The 17,968-nt window shown below is 41.0% G+C and overlaps 1 protein-coding gene across 6 annotated transcripts in view; it reads left to right on the top strand.

The window, feature by feature from the left end:
- NSUN6 (NOP2/Sun RNA methyltransferase 6) overlaps nucleotides 1–17,968 on the top strand; it is a 107,759-nt gene that overhangs the window by 37,407 nt on the left and 52,384 nt on the right. For all 6 annotated transcript variants that reach the window (XM_037983382.2, XM_008002433.3, XM_073018769.1 and 3 more), the window contains one exon: nucleotides 14,646–14,790. In XM_037983382.2, the coding sequence (XP_037839310.2) occupies nucleotides 14,646–14,790 (145 nt within the window). The remainder of the gene's footprint in view (nucleotides 1–14,645; nucleotides 14,791–17,968) is intronic.

The raw sequence follows: 17,968 nt of genomic DNA, 5'->3' as shown, positions 1-17,968 counted from the left end.
TCAGCTCATGGCAAGCTCTGCATCCTGGGTTTATGCCATTCTCCTGCCTCAGCCTCCCGAGTAGCTGGGACTACAGGCGTCCGCCACTTCGCCTGGCTAGGTTTTTTTTTTTTTTTTAGTAGAGACGGGGTTTCGCCGGGTTAGCCAGGATGGTCTCGATCTCCTGACCTCGTGATCCGCCTGTCTCGGCCTTCCAAAGTGCTGGGATTACAGGCTTGAGCCACTGCGCCCGGCCTATTTTTTTTTTTTTTTTTTTTTTTTAAATTGTGCTTTAAGTTCTGTAGTACATCTGCAGAATGTGCAGGTTTGTTACATAGGTATACATGCGCCATGGTGGTTAGCTGTACCTATCAACCCGTTATCTAGGTTTTATGCCCCACATGCTTTAGGTATTTGTCCTAATGCTATCCCTCCCCTTGCCTCCAACCCTCCGATAGGTCCCGGTGTGTGATAGTCCCCTCCCTGTGTCCATGTGTTCTCATTGTTCAACTCCCATTTATGAGTGAGAACATGCAGTGTTTGGTTTTCTGTTCCTGTGTTAGTCTGCTGAGAATGATAGCTTCCAGCTTAATCCATGTCCCTGCAAAGGACAGGAACTCATTGTTTTTTATGGCTGCTTAGTATTCATGGTGTATATGTGCCACATTTTCTTTATCCAGTCTGATGGGCATTTGGGTTAGTTCCATGTCTTTGCTATTGTGAATAGTGCTGCAGTAAACATACGTGTGCATGTGTCTTTATAGTAGAATGATTTATAATCCTTTGGGTATATGTCCAGTAATGGGATTGCTGGGTCAAATGGTATTTCTGGTTCTAGATCCTTGAGGAATCGCCACACTGTCTTCCACAGTGGTTGAACTAATTTACAATCCCACGAACAGTGTAAAAGCGTTCCTATTTCTCCACATCCTTGCTAGCATCTGTTGTTTCCTGACTTTTCAATTGACATTCTGACTGGTGTGAGATGGTATCTCATTGTGGTTTTAATTTGCATTTCTCTAATGACCAGTGATGATGAGCATTTTTTCATGTGTCTGTTGGCTGCATAAATGTTGTCTTTTGAGAAGTGTCTGTTCATATCCTTCGTCCAGTTTTTGATGGGGTTGTTTTTTTCTTGTAAATTTGTTTAAGTTCCTTGTAGATTCTGGATATTAGACCTTTGTCAGATGGGTAGACTGCAAAAATTTTCTCCCATTCTGTAGGTTGCCTGTTCACTCTGACGATAGTTTCTTTTGCTGTGCAGAAGCTCTTTAGTTTAATTAGATCCCATTTGTGAATTTTGGCTTTTGTTGCCATTGCTTTTGGTGATTTAGTCATGAAGTTTTTTCCTATGCCTGTGTCCTGAATGGTATTGCCTAGGTTTTCTTCTAGGGTTTTTATGGTTTTGGGTATTACATTTAAGTCTTTAATCCATCTTGGGTTAATACTTGTGTAAGGAAGGGGTCCAGTTTCTGTTTTCTGCATATGGGCAGCCAGTTTTCCCAGCACCATTTATTAAATAGGGAATCCTTTCACCATTGCTTGTTTTTGTCAGGTTTGTCAAAGATCTGATGGTTGTAGATGTGTGTTGTTATTTCTGAGGTCTCTGTTCTGTTCCATTGGTCTATATATCTGTTTTGGTACGAGTACCATGCTGTTTTGGTTACTGTAGCCTTGTAGTATAGTTTGAAGTCAGGTAGTGTGATGCCTCCATCGTTGTTCTTTTTGCTTAGGATTGTCTTGGCTATATGGGCCCTTTTTTGGTTCCATATGAAGTTTAGTTTTTTCTAATTCTGCTAAGAAAGTCAGTCTTTGCTTGATGGGAATAGCATTGAATCTATAAATTACTTTGGGCATTATGGCCTTTTTCACATTATTGATTCTTCCTATCCATGAGTGTGGAATTTGTTTCCATTTGTTTGTGTCCTCTCTTATTTCCGTGAACAGTGGTTTGTAGTTCTCCTTGAAGAGGTCCTTCAGGTGCCTTGTAAGTTGTATTTCTAAGTATTTTATTCTCTTTGTAGCAATTGTGAACAGGAGTTCACTCATGATTTGGCTCTCTGCTTGTCTGTTGGTGGTGTAAAGGAATGCTTGTGATTTTTGCACACTGATTTTGTATCCTGAGACTACTGAAGTTACTTATCAGCTTATGTAGTTTTTGAGCTGAGACGATGGGGTTTTCTACATATACAGTCATATCATCTGCAAACAGAGACAACTTGATTTCCTCTCTTCCTATTTGAATACTCTTTATTTCTTTCTCTTGCCTGATTAGCCTGGCCAGAACTTCCAATACTGTGTTGAATAGGAGTGGTGAGAGAGGGCATCCTTGTCTCCTGCTGGTTTTCAAAGGGAATGCTTCCAGCTTTTGCCCATTCAGTATGATATTGGCTATGGGTTTCTCACAAATAGCTCTCATTATTTTGAGATGTTCCATCAATACCTAGTTTATTGAGAGTTTTTAACAGGAAGGGATGTTGAATTTTATCAAAGGCCTTTTCTGTATCTATTGAGATAATCATGTGGGATTACGTTTATTGCTTTGAGTATGTTGAACCAGCCTTGCATCCCTGGGATGAAGCTGACTTGATTGTGGTGGATAAGCTCTTTGATGTACTGCTGGATCTGGTTTACCAATATTCTATTGAGGATTTTTGCATTGATATTTGTCAAGGATATTAGCCTGAAATTTTCTTGTTTTGTTGTGTCTCTGCCAGGTTTTAAAAGTATTAGGATGATGCTGGCCTCTTAAAATGAATTAGGAATTATTTCTATTGTTTGGAATCATTTCAGAAGAAATGGTGCCAGCTTCTCTTGGTACCTCTGATAGAATTTGGTTATGAATCCATCTGGTCCTGGGCTTTTTTTGGTTGGTAGGCTATTACCGACTCAATTTCAGAACATGTTATTGGTCTATTCAGGTATTTGACTTCTTCCTGGTTTAGTTTTGGGAGGGTGTATGTGTCCAGGAATTGATCCATTTCTTCTAGATTTTCTAGGTTATTTGCATGGAGGTGTTTATAGTATTCTCTGATGGCAGTTTGTATTTCCGTGGGATCAGTGGTGATATCCCCTTTATCATTTTTTATTGTGTCTGATTCTTCTCTCTTTTCTTCTGTATTAGTCTAGCTAATGGTCTATCTATTTTGTTAATCTTTTCAAAAAACCAGCTCCTGGATGCATTGATTCTTTGAAGGGTTTTTCATGTCTCTATCTCCTTCATTTCTGCTCTTAGTTGTTTCTTGTTTTCTGCTAGCTTTTGTTGGCTCTTGCTCCTCTAGTTCTTTTAATTGTGATGTTTGGGTGTTGATTTCAGATCTTTCCAGCTTTCTGATGTGGGCATTTGGTGCTATAAATTTCCCTCTTAACACTGCTTTAACTGTGTCCCACAGATTCTGGTACATTGTCTCTTTGTTCTCATTGGTTTCAAATAACTTCTTTATTTTTGCCTTAATTTTGTTATTTACCCAGTAGTCATTCAGAAGCAAGTTGTTCAGTTTCCATGTAGTTGTGCGGTTTTGAGTGAGTTTCTTTTTTTTTTTTTAATTATACTTTAAGTTCTAGGGTACATGTGCACAACGTGCAGGTTTGTTACATATATATACATGTGCCATGTTGGTGTGCTGCACCCATTAACTCTTCATTTACATTAGGTATATCTCCTAATGCTTTCCCTCCTCCCTCTCCCCTCCCCACAATAGGACCCGATGTGTGATGCTCCCCTTCCTGTGTCCAAGTGATCTCATTGTTCAATTCCCACCTATGAGTGAGAACATGCGGTATTTGGTTTTCTGTTCTTGCGATAGTTTGCTGAGAATGATGGTTTCCAGCTGCATCCATGTCCCTACAAAGGACACGAACTCATCCTTTTCTATGGCTGCATAGTATTCCATGGTGCATATGTGCCACATTTTCTTAATCGAGTCTGTCACTGAGGGACATTCGGGTTGATTCCAAGTCTTTGCTGTTGTGAATAGTGCTGCAATAAACATATGTGTGCATGTGTCTTTATAGCAGCATGACTTACAATCCTTTGGGTATATCCCCAGTAATGGGATGGCTGGGTCATGGTATTTCTAGTTCTAGATCCTTGAGGAATCGCCACACTGTCTTCCACAGTGGTTGAACTAGTTTACAGTCCCACCAACAGTGTAAAAGTGTTCCTATTTCTCCACATCCTCTCCAGCGCCTGTTGTTTCCTGACTTTTTAGTGATTGCCATTCTAACTGGTGTGAGATGGTATCTCATTGTGGTTTTGATTTGCATTTCTCTGATGGTGAGTGATGATGAGCATTTTTTCATGTGTCTGTTGGCCGTATGAATGTCTTCTTTTGAGAAGTATCTATTCATATCCTTTGCCCACTTTTTGATGGGGTTGTTTGTTTTTTTCTTGTAAATTTGTTTGAGTTCTTTATAGGTCCTGGATATTAGCCCTTTGTCAGATGAGTAGATTGCAAAAATTTTCTCCCATTCTGCAGGTTGCCTGTTCACTCTGATGGTAGTTTCTTTTGCTGTACAGAAGCTCTTTAGTTTAATTAGATCCCATTTGTCAATTTTGGCTTTTGTTGCCATTGCTTTTGTTGTTTTAGACCTGAAGTCCTTGCCCATGCCTATGTCCTGAATGGTATTCCCTAGGTTTTCTTCTAGGGTTTTTATGGTTTTAGGTCTAACATTTAAGTCTCTAATCCATCTTGACTTAATTTTTGTATAAGGAGTAAGGAAAGGATCCAGTCTCAGCTTTCTACATATGGCTAGCCAATTTTCCCAGCACCATTTATTAAATAGGGAATCCTTTCCCTGTTTCTTGTTTTTTGTCAGGTTTGTCAAAGATCAGATGGCTGTAGATATGTGGTAGTATTTCTGAGGGCTCTGTTCTGTTCCATTGGTCTAGATCTCTGTTTTGGTACCAGTACCATGCTGTTTTGGTTACTGTAGCCTTGTATTATAGTTTGAAGTCAGGTAGCGTGATGCCTCCAGCTTTGTTCTTTGGCTTAGGATTTTCTTGGCAATGCGGGGTCTTTTTTGGTTTCATGTGAACTTTAAAGCAGTTTTTTCCAATTCTGTGAAGAAAGTCATTGGTAGCTTAATGGGGATGGCATTGAATCTATAAATTACCTGGGGCAGTATGGCCATTTTCACAATATTGATTCTTCCTATCCATGAGCATGGTATGTTCTTCCATTTGTTTGTGTCCTCTTTTATTTCACTGAACAGTGGCTTGTAGTTCCCCTTGAAGAGGTCCTTTACATCCCTTGTAAGTTGGATTCCTAGGTATTTTATTCTCTTTGAAGCTATTGTGAATGGGAGTTCATTCATGATTTGGCTCTCTGTTTGTCTGTTACTGGTGTATAAGAATGCTTGTGATTTTTGCACATTGATTTTGTATCCTGAGACTTTGCTGAAGTTTCTTATCAGCTTAAGGAGATTTTGGGCTGAGACAATGGGGTTTTCTAAATATACAATCATGTCATCTGCAAACAGGGACAATTTGACTTCTTTTCCTAACTGAATACCCTTTATTTCTTTCTCTTGCCTGACTGCCCTAGCCAGAACTTCCAACACTATGTTGAATAGGAGTGGTGAGAGAGGGCATCCCTGTCTTGTGCCGGTTTTCACAGGGAATGCTTCCAGTTTTTGCCCATTCAGTATGATATTGGCTGTGGGTTTGTCATAAATAGCTGTTATTATTTTGAGATACGTTCCATCAGTACCGAATATGTTGAGAGTTTTTAACATGAAGGGCTGTTGAATTTTGTCAAAGGCCTTTTCTGCATCTATTGAGATAATCATGTGGTTTTTGTCTTTGGTTCTGTTTATATGCTGGATTATGTTTATTGATTTGCATATGTGGAACCAGCCTTGCATCCCAGGGATGAAGCCCACTTGATCATGGTGGATAAGCTTTTTGATGTGCTGCCGGATTTGGTTTGCCAGTATTTTATTGAGGATTTTTGCATCTGTGTTCATCAAGGATATTGGTCTGAAATTCTCTTTTTTTGTTGTGTCTCTGCCAGGCTTTGGTATCAGGATGGTGTTGGCCTCATACAATGATTTAGGGAGGATTCCCTTTTTTTCTATTGATTGGAATAATTTTAGAAGGAATGGTACCAGCTCCTCCTTGTATCTCTGGTAGAATTTTCCTGTGAATTCATCTGGTCCTGGACTTTTTTTGGTTGGTAGGCTACTAATTATTGCCTCAATTTCAGATCCTGCTATTGGTCTATTCAGGGATTCAACTTCTTCCTGGTTTAGTCTTGGGAGAGTGTAAGTGTCCAGGAAATTATCCATTTCTTCTAGGTTTTCTAGTTTATTTGCGTAGAGGTGTTTATAGTATTCTTTGATGGTAGTTTGTATTTCTGTGGGGTCGGTGGTGATATCCCCTTTATCATTTTTTATTGCGTCTATTTGATTCTTCTCTCTTTTCTTCTTTATTAGTCTTGCTAGTGGTCTATCAATTTTGTTGATCTTTTCAAAAAACCAGCTCCTGGATGCATTGATTTTTTGGAGGGTTTTTGTGTCTCTATCTCCTTCAGTTCTGCTCTGATCTTAGTTATTTCTTGCCTTCTGCTAGCTTTTGAATGTGTTTGCTCTTGCTTCTCTAGTTCTTTTAATTGTGATGTTAGAGTGTCAATTTTAGATCTTTCCAGCTCTCTCGTGGGCATTTAGTGCTATAAATTTCCCTCTACAAACTGCTTTAAATGTGTCCCAGAGATTCTGGTATGTTGTGTCTTTGTTCTCATTGGTTTCAAAGCACATCTTTATTTCTGTCTTCATTTTGTTATGTACCTGTAGTCATTCAGGAGCAGGTTGTTCAGTTTCCATGTAGTTGGGTGATTTTGATTGAGTTTCTTAGTCCTGAGTTCTCATTTGATTGCACTGTGGTCTGAGAGACAGTTTTTTATAATTTCTGTTCTTGTACATTTGCTGAGGAGTGCTTTACTTCCAATTATGTGGTCAGTTTTGGAATAAGTGCGATGTGGTGCTGAGAAGAATGTATATTCTGTTGCTTTGGGGTGGAGAGTTCTGTAGATGTCTCTTAGGTCCGCTTGGTGCAGAGTTGAGTTCAATTTCTGGATATCCTTGTTAACTTTTTGTTTTGTTGATCTGTCTAATGTTGACAGTGGGGTGTTAGTCTCCCATTATTATTGTATGGGAGTCTAAGTCTCTTTGTAAGTCTCTGAGGACTTGCTTTATGAATCTGGGTGCTCCCTTATTGGTTGCATATATATTTAGGATAGTTAGCTCTTCCTGATGAATTGATCCCTTTACCATTATATAATGGCCTTCTTTGTCTCTTTTGATCTTTGATTTTTTAAAGTCTGTTTTATCAGAGTCTAGGATTGCAACCCCTGCTTTTTTTTGTTCTCCATTTGCTTGGTAGATGTTCCTCCATCCCTTTATTTTGAGTCTGTGTATGTCTCTGCATGTGAGATGGGTCTCCTGAATACAGCAAACTGATGGGTCTTGAGTCTTTATCCAATTTGCCAGTCTGTGTCTTTTAATTGGACCATCTAGTCCATTTACATTTAAGGTTAATATTGTTCTGTGTCAACTTGATCCTGTCATTATGACATTAGCTGGTTATTTTGCTCGCTAGTTGATGTAGTTCCTTCTTAGCATCAATGGACTTTACATTTTGACATGTTTTTGCAATGGCTGGTACCTGTTGTTCCTTTCCATGTTTAGTGCTTCCTTCAGGATCTCTTGTAGGGAAGGCCAGGTGGTGACAAAATCTCTAAGCATTTGCTTGTCTGTAAAGGATTTTATTTCTCCTTCACTTATGAAACTTAGTTTGGCTGGATATGAAATTCTGGGTTGAAAATCTTTTTCTTTAAGAATGTTGAATATTGGCCCCCACTCTCTTCTGGCTTGTAGAGTTTCTGCCGAGAGATCTGCTATTAGTCCGATGGGCTTTCCTTTTTGTGTAACCCGACCTTTCTCTCTGGCTGCCCTTAACATTTTTTCCTTCATTTCAACTTTGGTGAATCTGACAATTATGTGTCTTGGAATTGCTCTTCTCGAGGAGTATCTTTGTGGCGTTCTCTGTATTTCCTGAATTTGAATGTTGGCCTGCCTTACTAGGTTGGGGAAATTCTCCTGGATGATATCCTGCAGAGTGTTTTCCAACTTGGTTCGATTTTCCCCATCTCTTTCAGGCACACCAATCAGACATAGATTTGGTCTTCACATAATCGCATACTTCTTGGAGGCTTTGTTCATTTCTTTTTATTCTTTTTTCTCCACACTTCTCTTCTCACTTCATTTCATTCATTTGATCTTCAATCGCTTTCTTCCAGTTGATCGAATCAGTTACTGAAGCTTGTGCATTTGTCAAGTATTTCTTGTGTCATGGTTTTCATCTCTATCAGTTCTTTAAAGTCTTCTCTGCATTGATTATTCTAGTTATCCATTCATCCATTCTTTCTTCAAGGTTTTTAGTTTCTTTGCGCTGGTTATGTAGTTCCTCCTTTAGCTCTGAGAAGTTTGATCGACTGAAGCCTTCTTCTCTCAACTCGTCAAAGTCATTCTCCTTGCAGCTTTGTTCCGTCGCTGGTGATGAGCTACGTTCCTTTGGAGGGGGAGATGCGCTCTGATTTTTTGAATTTCCAGCTTTTCTGCACTGCTTTTTCCCCATGTTTGTGGTTTTATCTGCCTTTGGTATTTGATGATGGTGACGTACTGATGGGGTTTTGGTGTGGGTGTCCTTCCTGTTTGTTAGTTTTCCTTCTAACAGGGCTCTCAGCTGTAGGTCTGTTGGAGTTTGCTTGAGGTCCACTCTAGACCCTGTTTGCCTGGGTATCAGCAGTGGAGGCTGCAGAAGATAGAATATTGCTGCGCAGTGAGTGTTGCTGTCTGATCCTCGCTCTGGAAGCTTCGTTTCAGTGGTGTAACCCCCCGTGTGAGGTATGAGGTGTCAGTCTGCACCTAGTTGGGAATGTCTCCCAGTTAGGCTACTCAGATGTCAGGGACTCACTTGAGCAGGCAGTCTGTCCGTTCTCAGATCTCAACCTCCATGCTGGGAGATCCACTGTTCTCTTCAAAGCTATCAGACAGGGGCATTTACTTCTGCCAAGGTTTCTACTGCTTTTTGTTTAGCTGTGTCCTGTCCCCATAGGTGGAGTCTACAGAGGCAGGCTGACCTCCTTGAGCTGCGGTGGGCTCCACCCAATTCGAGCTTCCCAGTGTCTTTGTTTAGCCACTTAAGCCTCAGCAATGGCAGGCGTCCCTCCCCCAGCCTCGCTGCTGCGTTGCAGTTAGATCTCAGATTGCTGTGCTAGCAATGAGGGAGACTCCGTGGGCGTGGGACCCTCCAGGTCAGGTGTAGGATATAATCTCCTGGTGTGCCGTTTGCTAAGACCCTTGGTAGGCCGGGTGCGGTGGCTCAAGCCTGTAATCCCAGCACTTTGGGAGGCCGAGGCGGGCGGATCATGAGGTCAGGAGATTGAGGTCAGGTCAGGATCCTGGCTAACACAGTGAAACCCCGTCTCTACTAAAAAAAATACAAAAAAACTAGCCGGGCGATGTGGCAGGCGCCTATAATCCCAGCTACTCGGAAGGCTGAGGCAGGAGAATGGCGTAAACCCGGAAGGCGGAGCTTGCAGTGAGCCGAGATCCAGCCACCGCACTCCAGCCTGAGCCACAGAGCGAGACTCCGTCTCAAAAAAAAAAAAAAAAAAAAAAAAAAAAAGACCCTTGGTAAAGCTCAGTGTTAGTGTGGGAGTTACCCAATTTTCCAGCTGCTGTCTGTCTCAGTTTCTCTTGGCTAGGAAAAGGGATTCCCTTCCCCCTTGAGCTTTCCAGTAGAGGCGATGCCTTGCCCTGCTTCTGCTCTCGCTGGTCGGGCTGTACCAGCTGACCAGCACCAATTGTCAGGCACTCCCTAGTAAGATGAACCCGGTACCTCAGTTGAAAATGCAGAAATCACCCGTCTTCTGTGTCTCTCACACTGGGAGCTGGAGGCTGGAGCTGTTCCTATTTGGCTATCTTGGGCACGCCCCTTTGAGTGAGTTTCTTAATCCTGAGTTTTAATTTGATTGCACTGTGGTCTGAGAGGCTGTTATTATTTCCATTCTTTTGCATTTGGTGAGGAGTGTTTTACTTCCAGTTATGTGGTTGATTTTAGAATAAGTGCCATGTGGCTCTGAGAAGAATATATATTCTGTTGATTTGGGGTGGAGAGTTCTGTAGATGTCTATTAGGTTCACTTGATCCAGAGGTGAGTTCAAGTCCTGAATATCCTTGTTAATTTTCTGTCTCATTGAGCTAATATTAACAGTAGGGTGTTAAAGTCTCCCATTATTATTGTGTGGGAGTCTAAGTCTCTTTGTAGGTCTCTAATAACTTTTTTTATGAATCTGGGTGCTCCTGTATTGGGTGCATATATATTTAGGATAGTTACCTCTTCTTGTTGCATTGACCCCTTTATCATTATGTAATGCCCTTCTTTATCTTTTTTGGTCTTTGTTGGTTTAAAGTCTGTTTTACTAGAGACTAGGATAGCAACCCCTACTTTTTTTTCCTTTCCATTTACTTAGTAAATATTCCTCCATTCCTTTATTTTGAGCCTGTGTGTGTCTTTGCACGAGATGGGTCTCCTGAATACAGCACACCAATGGGTCTTGACTCTTTATCCAATTTACCAGGCTGTGTCTTTTAATTGAGGCCTTTAATCATTTACATTTAAAGTTAATATGGTTAGGTGTGAATTTGATCCTGTCATCATGATGCTAGCTCATTATTTTGCACATTAGTTGATGCAGTTTCTTCATAGTGTCATTGGTCTTTATATTTTGGTGTTTTTTTTTTTGCAGTGGCTGTTACTGGTTTTCCCTTTCCATATTTAGTACTTCCTTCAGGAGCTCTTGTAAGGCAGGTCTGGTGGTGACAAAATCCCTCAGCATTTGCTTGCCTGGAAAGGATTTTATTTCTCCTTTGCTTATGAGGCTTAATTTGGCTGGATGTGAAATTCTGGGTTGAAAACTCTTTTCTTTGAGAATGTTGAATATTCGCCCCCATTCTATTTTGGCTTGTAGGGTTTCTGCAGAGACATCTGCTGTTAGTCTGATGGGCTTCCCTTTGTAGGTGACCTGACCTTTCTGAATGCCCTTAACCTTTGTTTCAACCTTGGAAAATCTGATTATGTGTCTTGGGGTTGCTCTTCTCAAGAGGTGTCTTAGTGGTGTTCCCTGTATTTTTTGAATTTGAATGTGGGCCTGTCTTGCTTGGTTGGGGAAGTTCTTCTGGATAATATCCTAAAGTGTGTTTTCCAACTTGGTCCATTCTCCCTGTCACTTTCAGGTATGCCAGTCAGTCATGGCTTTGGTCTTTACACGTAGTCCCATATTTCTTGGAAGATTTGTTTGTTCCTTTTCATTCTTTTTTCTCTAATCTTGTCTTTATGCCTTATATCAGCAAGGCATGAATAGTCTCTGATGTCCTTCCACTTGATTGATTTGTTTATTGATACTTGTGTATGCTTCAAGAAGTTCTCGTGCTGTGTTTTTCAGCTCCATCAGGTCATTTATGTTCCTCTCTAAACTGGTTATTTTAGTTAGCCATTCCTGTAACCTTTCATCAAGGTTCTTAGCTTCCTTGCATTGGGTTAGAACATGCTCCTTTAGCTCGGAGAAGTATGTTATTACCCACCTTCTGAAGCCTACTTCTGTCAGTTTGTCAATCTCATTCTCTGTCCAGTTTTGTTCCCTTGCTGGAGAGAAGTTGTGATTATTTGGAGAAGAGGCATTCTGGTTTTTGGAATTTTCAGCATTTTTGTGCTGGTTTTTCCTTATCTTCATGGATTTATATACCTTTGATCTTTGAGGCTGATGACCTTTGGATGGGATTGTGGTGGTGGGTCTTTTTTGTTGATATTGTTGCTTTCTGTTTGTTAGTTTTTCTTCTAAGAGTCAGGCCCCTCCTCTGGAAGTCTGCTGTGGTTTGCCGGAGGTCCACCCCAGACCCTGTTTGCTGGGTATCACCAGTGGAGGCTGCAGAACAGCAAAGATTGCTGCTTGCTCCTTCCTCTGGAAGGTTCATCCCAGAGGGCACTGCCCTGATGCTAGTAGCCAGAGCTCTCCTGCATGAGGTGTCTGTTAACCCCTGTTGGGTGGTCTCTCCTAGTCAGGAGGCATGGGGATCAGGGACCCACTTGAGGCAATCTGTCCCTTAGCAGAGCTGGTACACTGTGGTTGGAGAATCTGCTTTGTCAGGATCAGCTTCTCTCTTCAGAGGCGGCAGGCTGGAAAGATTAAGTCCACTGAAGCTGCGCCCACAGCCACCTCCCCCCGCAGGTGCTCTGTCTCAGGGCGATGAGAGTTTTATCTGTAAGCCCCTGAGTAGGGCTGTTGCCTTTCCTTCAGAGATGCCCTGCCCTGTGAGGAGGAATCTAGAGAAGCAGTGTGGCCACAACCGCTTTGCTGCACTGTGGTCAATTCTGCCCAGTCCAAACCTTCCAGTTTCCTTAGCATTGTCAGGGGAAAACAGCCTACTGAAGACACAGTAATGGCGGATGCCCACCAAGCTCGATCATCCCACGTCAACTCCAGACTGCTGTTCTGGCTGTGAGAATTTCAAGCCAGTGATTTTTAGCTTGCTGGGCTCCGTGATAGTGGGACCTGCTGAGTGAGACCACTTGGCTCCCTGGCATCAGCCACCTTTCCAGGGGAGTAAACAGTTCTGTCTCACTGGGGTTCCAGGTGCCACTGGCATACAAAAAAAAAAACTGCAGCTAGCTCAGTGCCTGCCCAAATGGCTGCCCAGTTTTGTGCTTGAAACCCAGGGCTCTTGTGTAGGCTCATGAGGGAATCTCCTGATCTGTGGATTGCAAAAACCATGGGAAAAGCATAGTACCCAGGCTGGGTAGCACAGTTTGTTCCTCACAACTTCCCTTGACTGGAGGTGGGAGGTCCCCCAGCTGCTTACACTTCCTGGGTAAATGATGCCCAACCCTACTTCTGCTTGCTCTCCATGGGTTGCACCCACTGCCTAACAGTCCCAGTGAGATGAACTGGGTACCTTAGTTAGAAATGCAGAAATCACTAGCCTTCTGCGTTGGTCTTGCTGGGAACTGCAGACTGGAACTGTTTCTATTCAGGTATCTTGACACTCCCAAATTTTTACCTCTTATCTTTATTGACTTTGACTTAAAGTGTTACTATATAACATTTTCTTGAACTGCGTTTTATACCACACCAGAATATTTTGCTATGCTATACAGAGGTTTTGGCTCATATTTTGCAGTTTTGGTTGCCAGAATTCACAGGAATTTTACGTGGCTAGCTGGAAAATATTAAAATGACCAAGTTTACAACTAGCATTCGTTTGCATCTCAAAGCACTTTAGGCTGCTGTCTAATAGCATTAGCTCGTGTTCGTCCAGAGGTGAACAAGGCACATCAAATTGGTGATTTTTAATGTTTGCCTCCAGTGGATGTTTTTAAGTTTCTTGGGAAGATTACAAACAATTTTGGTTTTGAGTTTTGTTGATTAAAAGTAACTAGTCATTGTAAGATTATTTTTCTGGCAAGAATGTGTATTTTCTTATGGAATGACACAAGTATTTAATATAAATTGGATATACATGAGAAGTGAAGCCAGCTGAACTTCCTCGGTGGAGTGGGGACTTGGAGAACTTTTCTGTTGAGCTAGAGGATTGTAAACGCACCAATCAGTGCTCTGTGTCTAGCTAAAGGATTGTAAATGCACAAATCAGCACTCTGTAAAATGGACCAATCAGTGCTCTGTAAAATGGACCAATCAGCGCTCTGTAAAATGAATCAGCAGGATGTGGGCAGGGCCAAATAAGGGAATAAAAGCTTGGCCACCCGAGCCAGCAGTGGCAACCTGCTGGGGTTCCCTTCCACACTGCGGAAGCTTTGTTCTTTTGCTCTTTATGATAAATCCTGCTGCTGCTCACTCTTTGGGTGTGCACTGTCTTTATGAGCTGTAACACTCACTGTGAAGGTCTGTGGCTTCAGTCCTGAAGTCAGCAAGACCACAAACCCCCCAGAAGGAAGAAACTCTGGACACATCTGAACATCTGGAGGAACAAACTCCAGACACACCATCCTTAAGAACTGTGACACCACAAGGGCCCGCAGCTTCATTCTTTTTTAAAAATTAATTAATTAATTAATTTTTTTAAGATGGAGTCTCACTCTGTCGCCTAGGCTGGAGTACAGTGGTGCGATCTTGGCTCACTGCAAGCGCCACCTCCCGGTTTCATACCATTCTCCTGCCTCAGCCTCCTGAGTAGCTGGGACTATAGGCGCCCACCACCATGCCCGGCTAATTTTTTGTATTTTTAGTAGAGACGGGGTTTCACCGTGTTAGCCAGGATAGTCTCAATCTCCTGACCTCATGATCTGCCCGCCTCAGCCTCCCAAAGTGCTGGGATTACAGGCGTGAGCCACCGCACCCATCCAGTGGCTTCATTCCTGAAGTCAGTGAGACCAAGAACCCAATGGAAGGAATAAATTCCGGACACATACATTTGGTTAATGGATAGAGGTTTTAAAGTAGGGATGGGAGGATGGTGGAAAAGACCATAATTTTTCATCAGTTTTTCTCATTGATTTTATGACTTGACTGCTTTAGATTTATAGTTTTCTTTTTTTTTTTTCTCTGTATGTGTGTGTGTGTTTTTTTTTTTTTTTTTTTTTTTTTTAGGGAGAAGTTATAGCACTGGATAAAATCTTCAGCAAAGTAGAAAAAATAAAGCAGAATGCCTTATTGTTAGGGCTGAATTCCATCAGGGCATTTTGTTTTGATGGAACAAAGGCGGTTAAACTTGATATGGTGGAGGACACAGAAGGTGAGATATTTTGATTTTCTTACTTTTTAATTGACAAATCATATATATTTGTTGCATACAGTGTGATGTTTTGACGTGTATATGATTTTGTATGCAATGTGGAATGATTAAAGCAAGCTAATTAACATGTCCATCACTGTACTTATCCTTGTCTTGTGGGAATTTGAAATTTACTCTCTTAGCAGCTTTGAAATAACAAAATACATCAGTATAGTCACCATGCTGTGCAGTAGATCTCAAAAACTTACTCCTCCTGTCCAACTGAAACTTTGTACCCTTTGAACAACTTCTCCCCATTCTTTTCTCCTCCTTTCTCCCCCAGCCTCTGGTAACCACTATTCTACTCTGTTTCTATGAGTTTGACTTTTTTAGATTCCTCATTTAAGTGAGATCCTGTAATATTTGTCCTTCACTGCCTGGCTTGTTTCACTTAGCATAATATAATGTCTTCCAGGTTTATCTATTTTGTTGCAAATGACATAATTTCTTTTTGTTTTAAAGGCTGAATGATATTCCATTTTGTATATGTACCACATTTTCTTTATCCATTCATTTCTTGATGGATTCTGTGTCTTGACCGTTGGGAATAACGCTGCAGTGAAATGAGAGTGCAGATATCTCTTTGACCTGCTGATTTAAATTCCTTTTTCTGTATACCCAGTAGTAGGATTACTGGATAATATGGTAGTTCTATTTATTTTTGAAGAACCTCCATACCATTTTACATAATGGCTGTATTAATTTACATTCTTACCAACAGTGTAAAAGAGTTTGCTTTTCTCTGCATCTTTGCCAGCATATATTATTTTGTATGTGTGTTTTTTTTACGATAGCCATTTTAACTGGGGTAAGGTGATATCTCATTGTGGTTTTGATTTGCATTTTCCTGATGATTAGTGATGTTGGGCATTTTTTCATATACCTGTTGGCTATTTGTATGTCTGTTAGGTCCTTCTCTCTTTTTTTTTTTTAATAGGTCTCTACTTTTGAAAGACTTGTTTTGAAATAGGTCTTTATTTTTGAAAGATAGTTTTACTGAATATTAAATTCTTGGTTGACAGGTTTTTCTTTTTTTTTTTTCTTTCTGTACTTTGAATATGTCATGTTACCATCTTTGAGGCTCCATTGTTCTAGATTAACCATCACCTGCTAATCTTTTACAGTTCCCTAGTACATGACGAGTTGTTTTTCTCTTGCTGCCTTTAACATTTTCTCTTTGCTTTTGACTTTCAACATTTTTACGATGATGTATCTGATTGTGGATCTTTTTGCATTTGTCCACCTCAGAGCTAGTTGTTTCTTTTGGATGTGTAGATTGCTTTTCATCAAATATGGGCCATTTTCAGCCATAATTTTTTGAATATTTTCCTACCTTTTCTTCTTTCTTTCCTTTTGGGACTACCTAAGTTGTGTTAATAATGCCTAAGCTGTCTTAATAATGTCACACATTTCTCTGAAGTTTATGGTAATTTGTCTTCATTGTTATATCTCTCTGACCTTCAGATTGTAACCAAAAAGCAGGTTAGCTGCATGCTGCATTTAGAGTCTGATTAACAAGAGTAAGGTCTGGTACAAGGAAAATGGTTTATTCCAAAGCTAGCTTAGGGAATGAGGCACAAAGCGTCCTGCCTTTATATGTGCTGCTTCACCTTTGAAGTAGAAAGCAGACACTTTTATAAGGTAAATGGGGAAGTGAACAAGGGCAGGGCTCCCACTGCTAGCTGCTGCCTAATCTAACAGTGTAATTGGCACCTTCCTGGGCAGAAATAAGTTGTAAAAGTGGCCAAGCAGGCATGATTTGGATATGTTCTCCTGGTGGATGAAAGTCCCCCCTACTCCCCACAAGAGTGGCAACCCCTAGAGGGTGGAAGTTTCAAGACCACCTCCTGGGGGTGAAAGTTCGCTGGCCAGTATGGTTTGTTCTGCAAATTAACTGTCAGTTCTCTAGGAGAGATGTGTCTTGGAGGCTTAGTTAGAAGAACTTGCCCTGCAGAGAATGTCTGGTGAGGGGAAAGTGTGTAAAAGGTTAAATTTGCATTTCTGAAGGGCTAAGTAGGAAACAAACGGGAATGGGGAAAGGGGAGAAGATAACAGAAAATAATTTTTAAAATAGTAATTCATTCCTTTTTTCTTGGAAAAATGCAAGCACTCAGTTACAAGATTACGTAATCTGTATTCATCTGTCTTCAAGTACACTCATTTTTTTCTGTCAGCTTAACTGATTGAGCCCCTCTAGTGGAATTTTTAAGAATTGTACTTTCAACATCTTGATTTTCTTTTTTAAAAATTTCCCTCTGTCGATATTCTCTATTTGATGAAACATGACGACCATATCTCCCTTTACTTTTTTAAGCATGTTTTCCTTTGCTTTAATGGTTTGAACATATTTTTATTGGCTGCTTTAAAGTTTTTGCCTACTAAATCTGGCAGCTAAACTCTCTCAAAGTTAACTTTTTTTTGCAGCTTTTATTTCCCCTACCAATGGGTCAGTCACACTTTCCTTTTTCTTCGCATATCTCTTATTTTTTTTCTGACTGAAAACCGGCACATTTTAGGTAATACTGTCAAGCGCGTCCGTGTGAAGAGACACCAAACAGGCTTTGTGTGAGCAATAAAGGTTTTAATTCACCTGGGTGCAGGTGGGCTGAGTCCAAAAAGAGTCAGCAAAGGGAGATGGGGAAGGGGTTGCTTTATAGGAGTTGGGTAGGTAAGGGCAAATTACAGTAAAAGGTGGTTATCTATTGTTAGCAGAGGAGGGGTTACAAGATGCATGGTGGAGAGATCATAAGACTTACTGTCCAGAAGAAGAACATCACAAAGTTGATCAGCTAAGGTAGGGCAGGGACGAGTCACAATAGTAAAATAGTATAATTTTAGTTAATCAGTTAAGGCAGGAACTGGCTGTTTTACTTCTTTATGGTTTTTCTTTGCTCCAGACTTCTTGGCTCCTGCAGGCCACCTGGATGTGTGTGTGCAGGTCACAGGGGTTATAATGGCTGAGCTTCGGCTCACAGGCCTGACAAATACATTATAACAACTTGAATGCTAATTCACCTCCTCCCCAGGCTTGTGGTGATAGTTTGCTTATTTGTTTAGTGTCATGGCTCCACTATTTTGGTAAACTGTATTCCTTCAGCGTGTGCAGCTGAGATGTCATTCTTCAGTGGCTTTTTTGACA

Source organism: Chlorocebus sabaeus, chromosome 9, assembly GCF_047675955.1.
Source record: "Chlorocebus sabaeus isolate Y175 chromosome 9, mChlSab1.0.hap1, whole genome shotgun sequence".
Lineage (NCBI taxonomy): Eukaryota > Metazoa > Chordata > Mammalia > Primates > Cercopithecidae > Chlorocebus > Chlorocebus sabaeus.
This window is presented reverse-complemented; position numbering and strand designations above follow the sequence as displayed.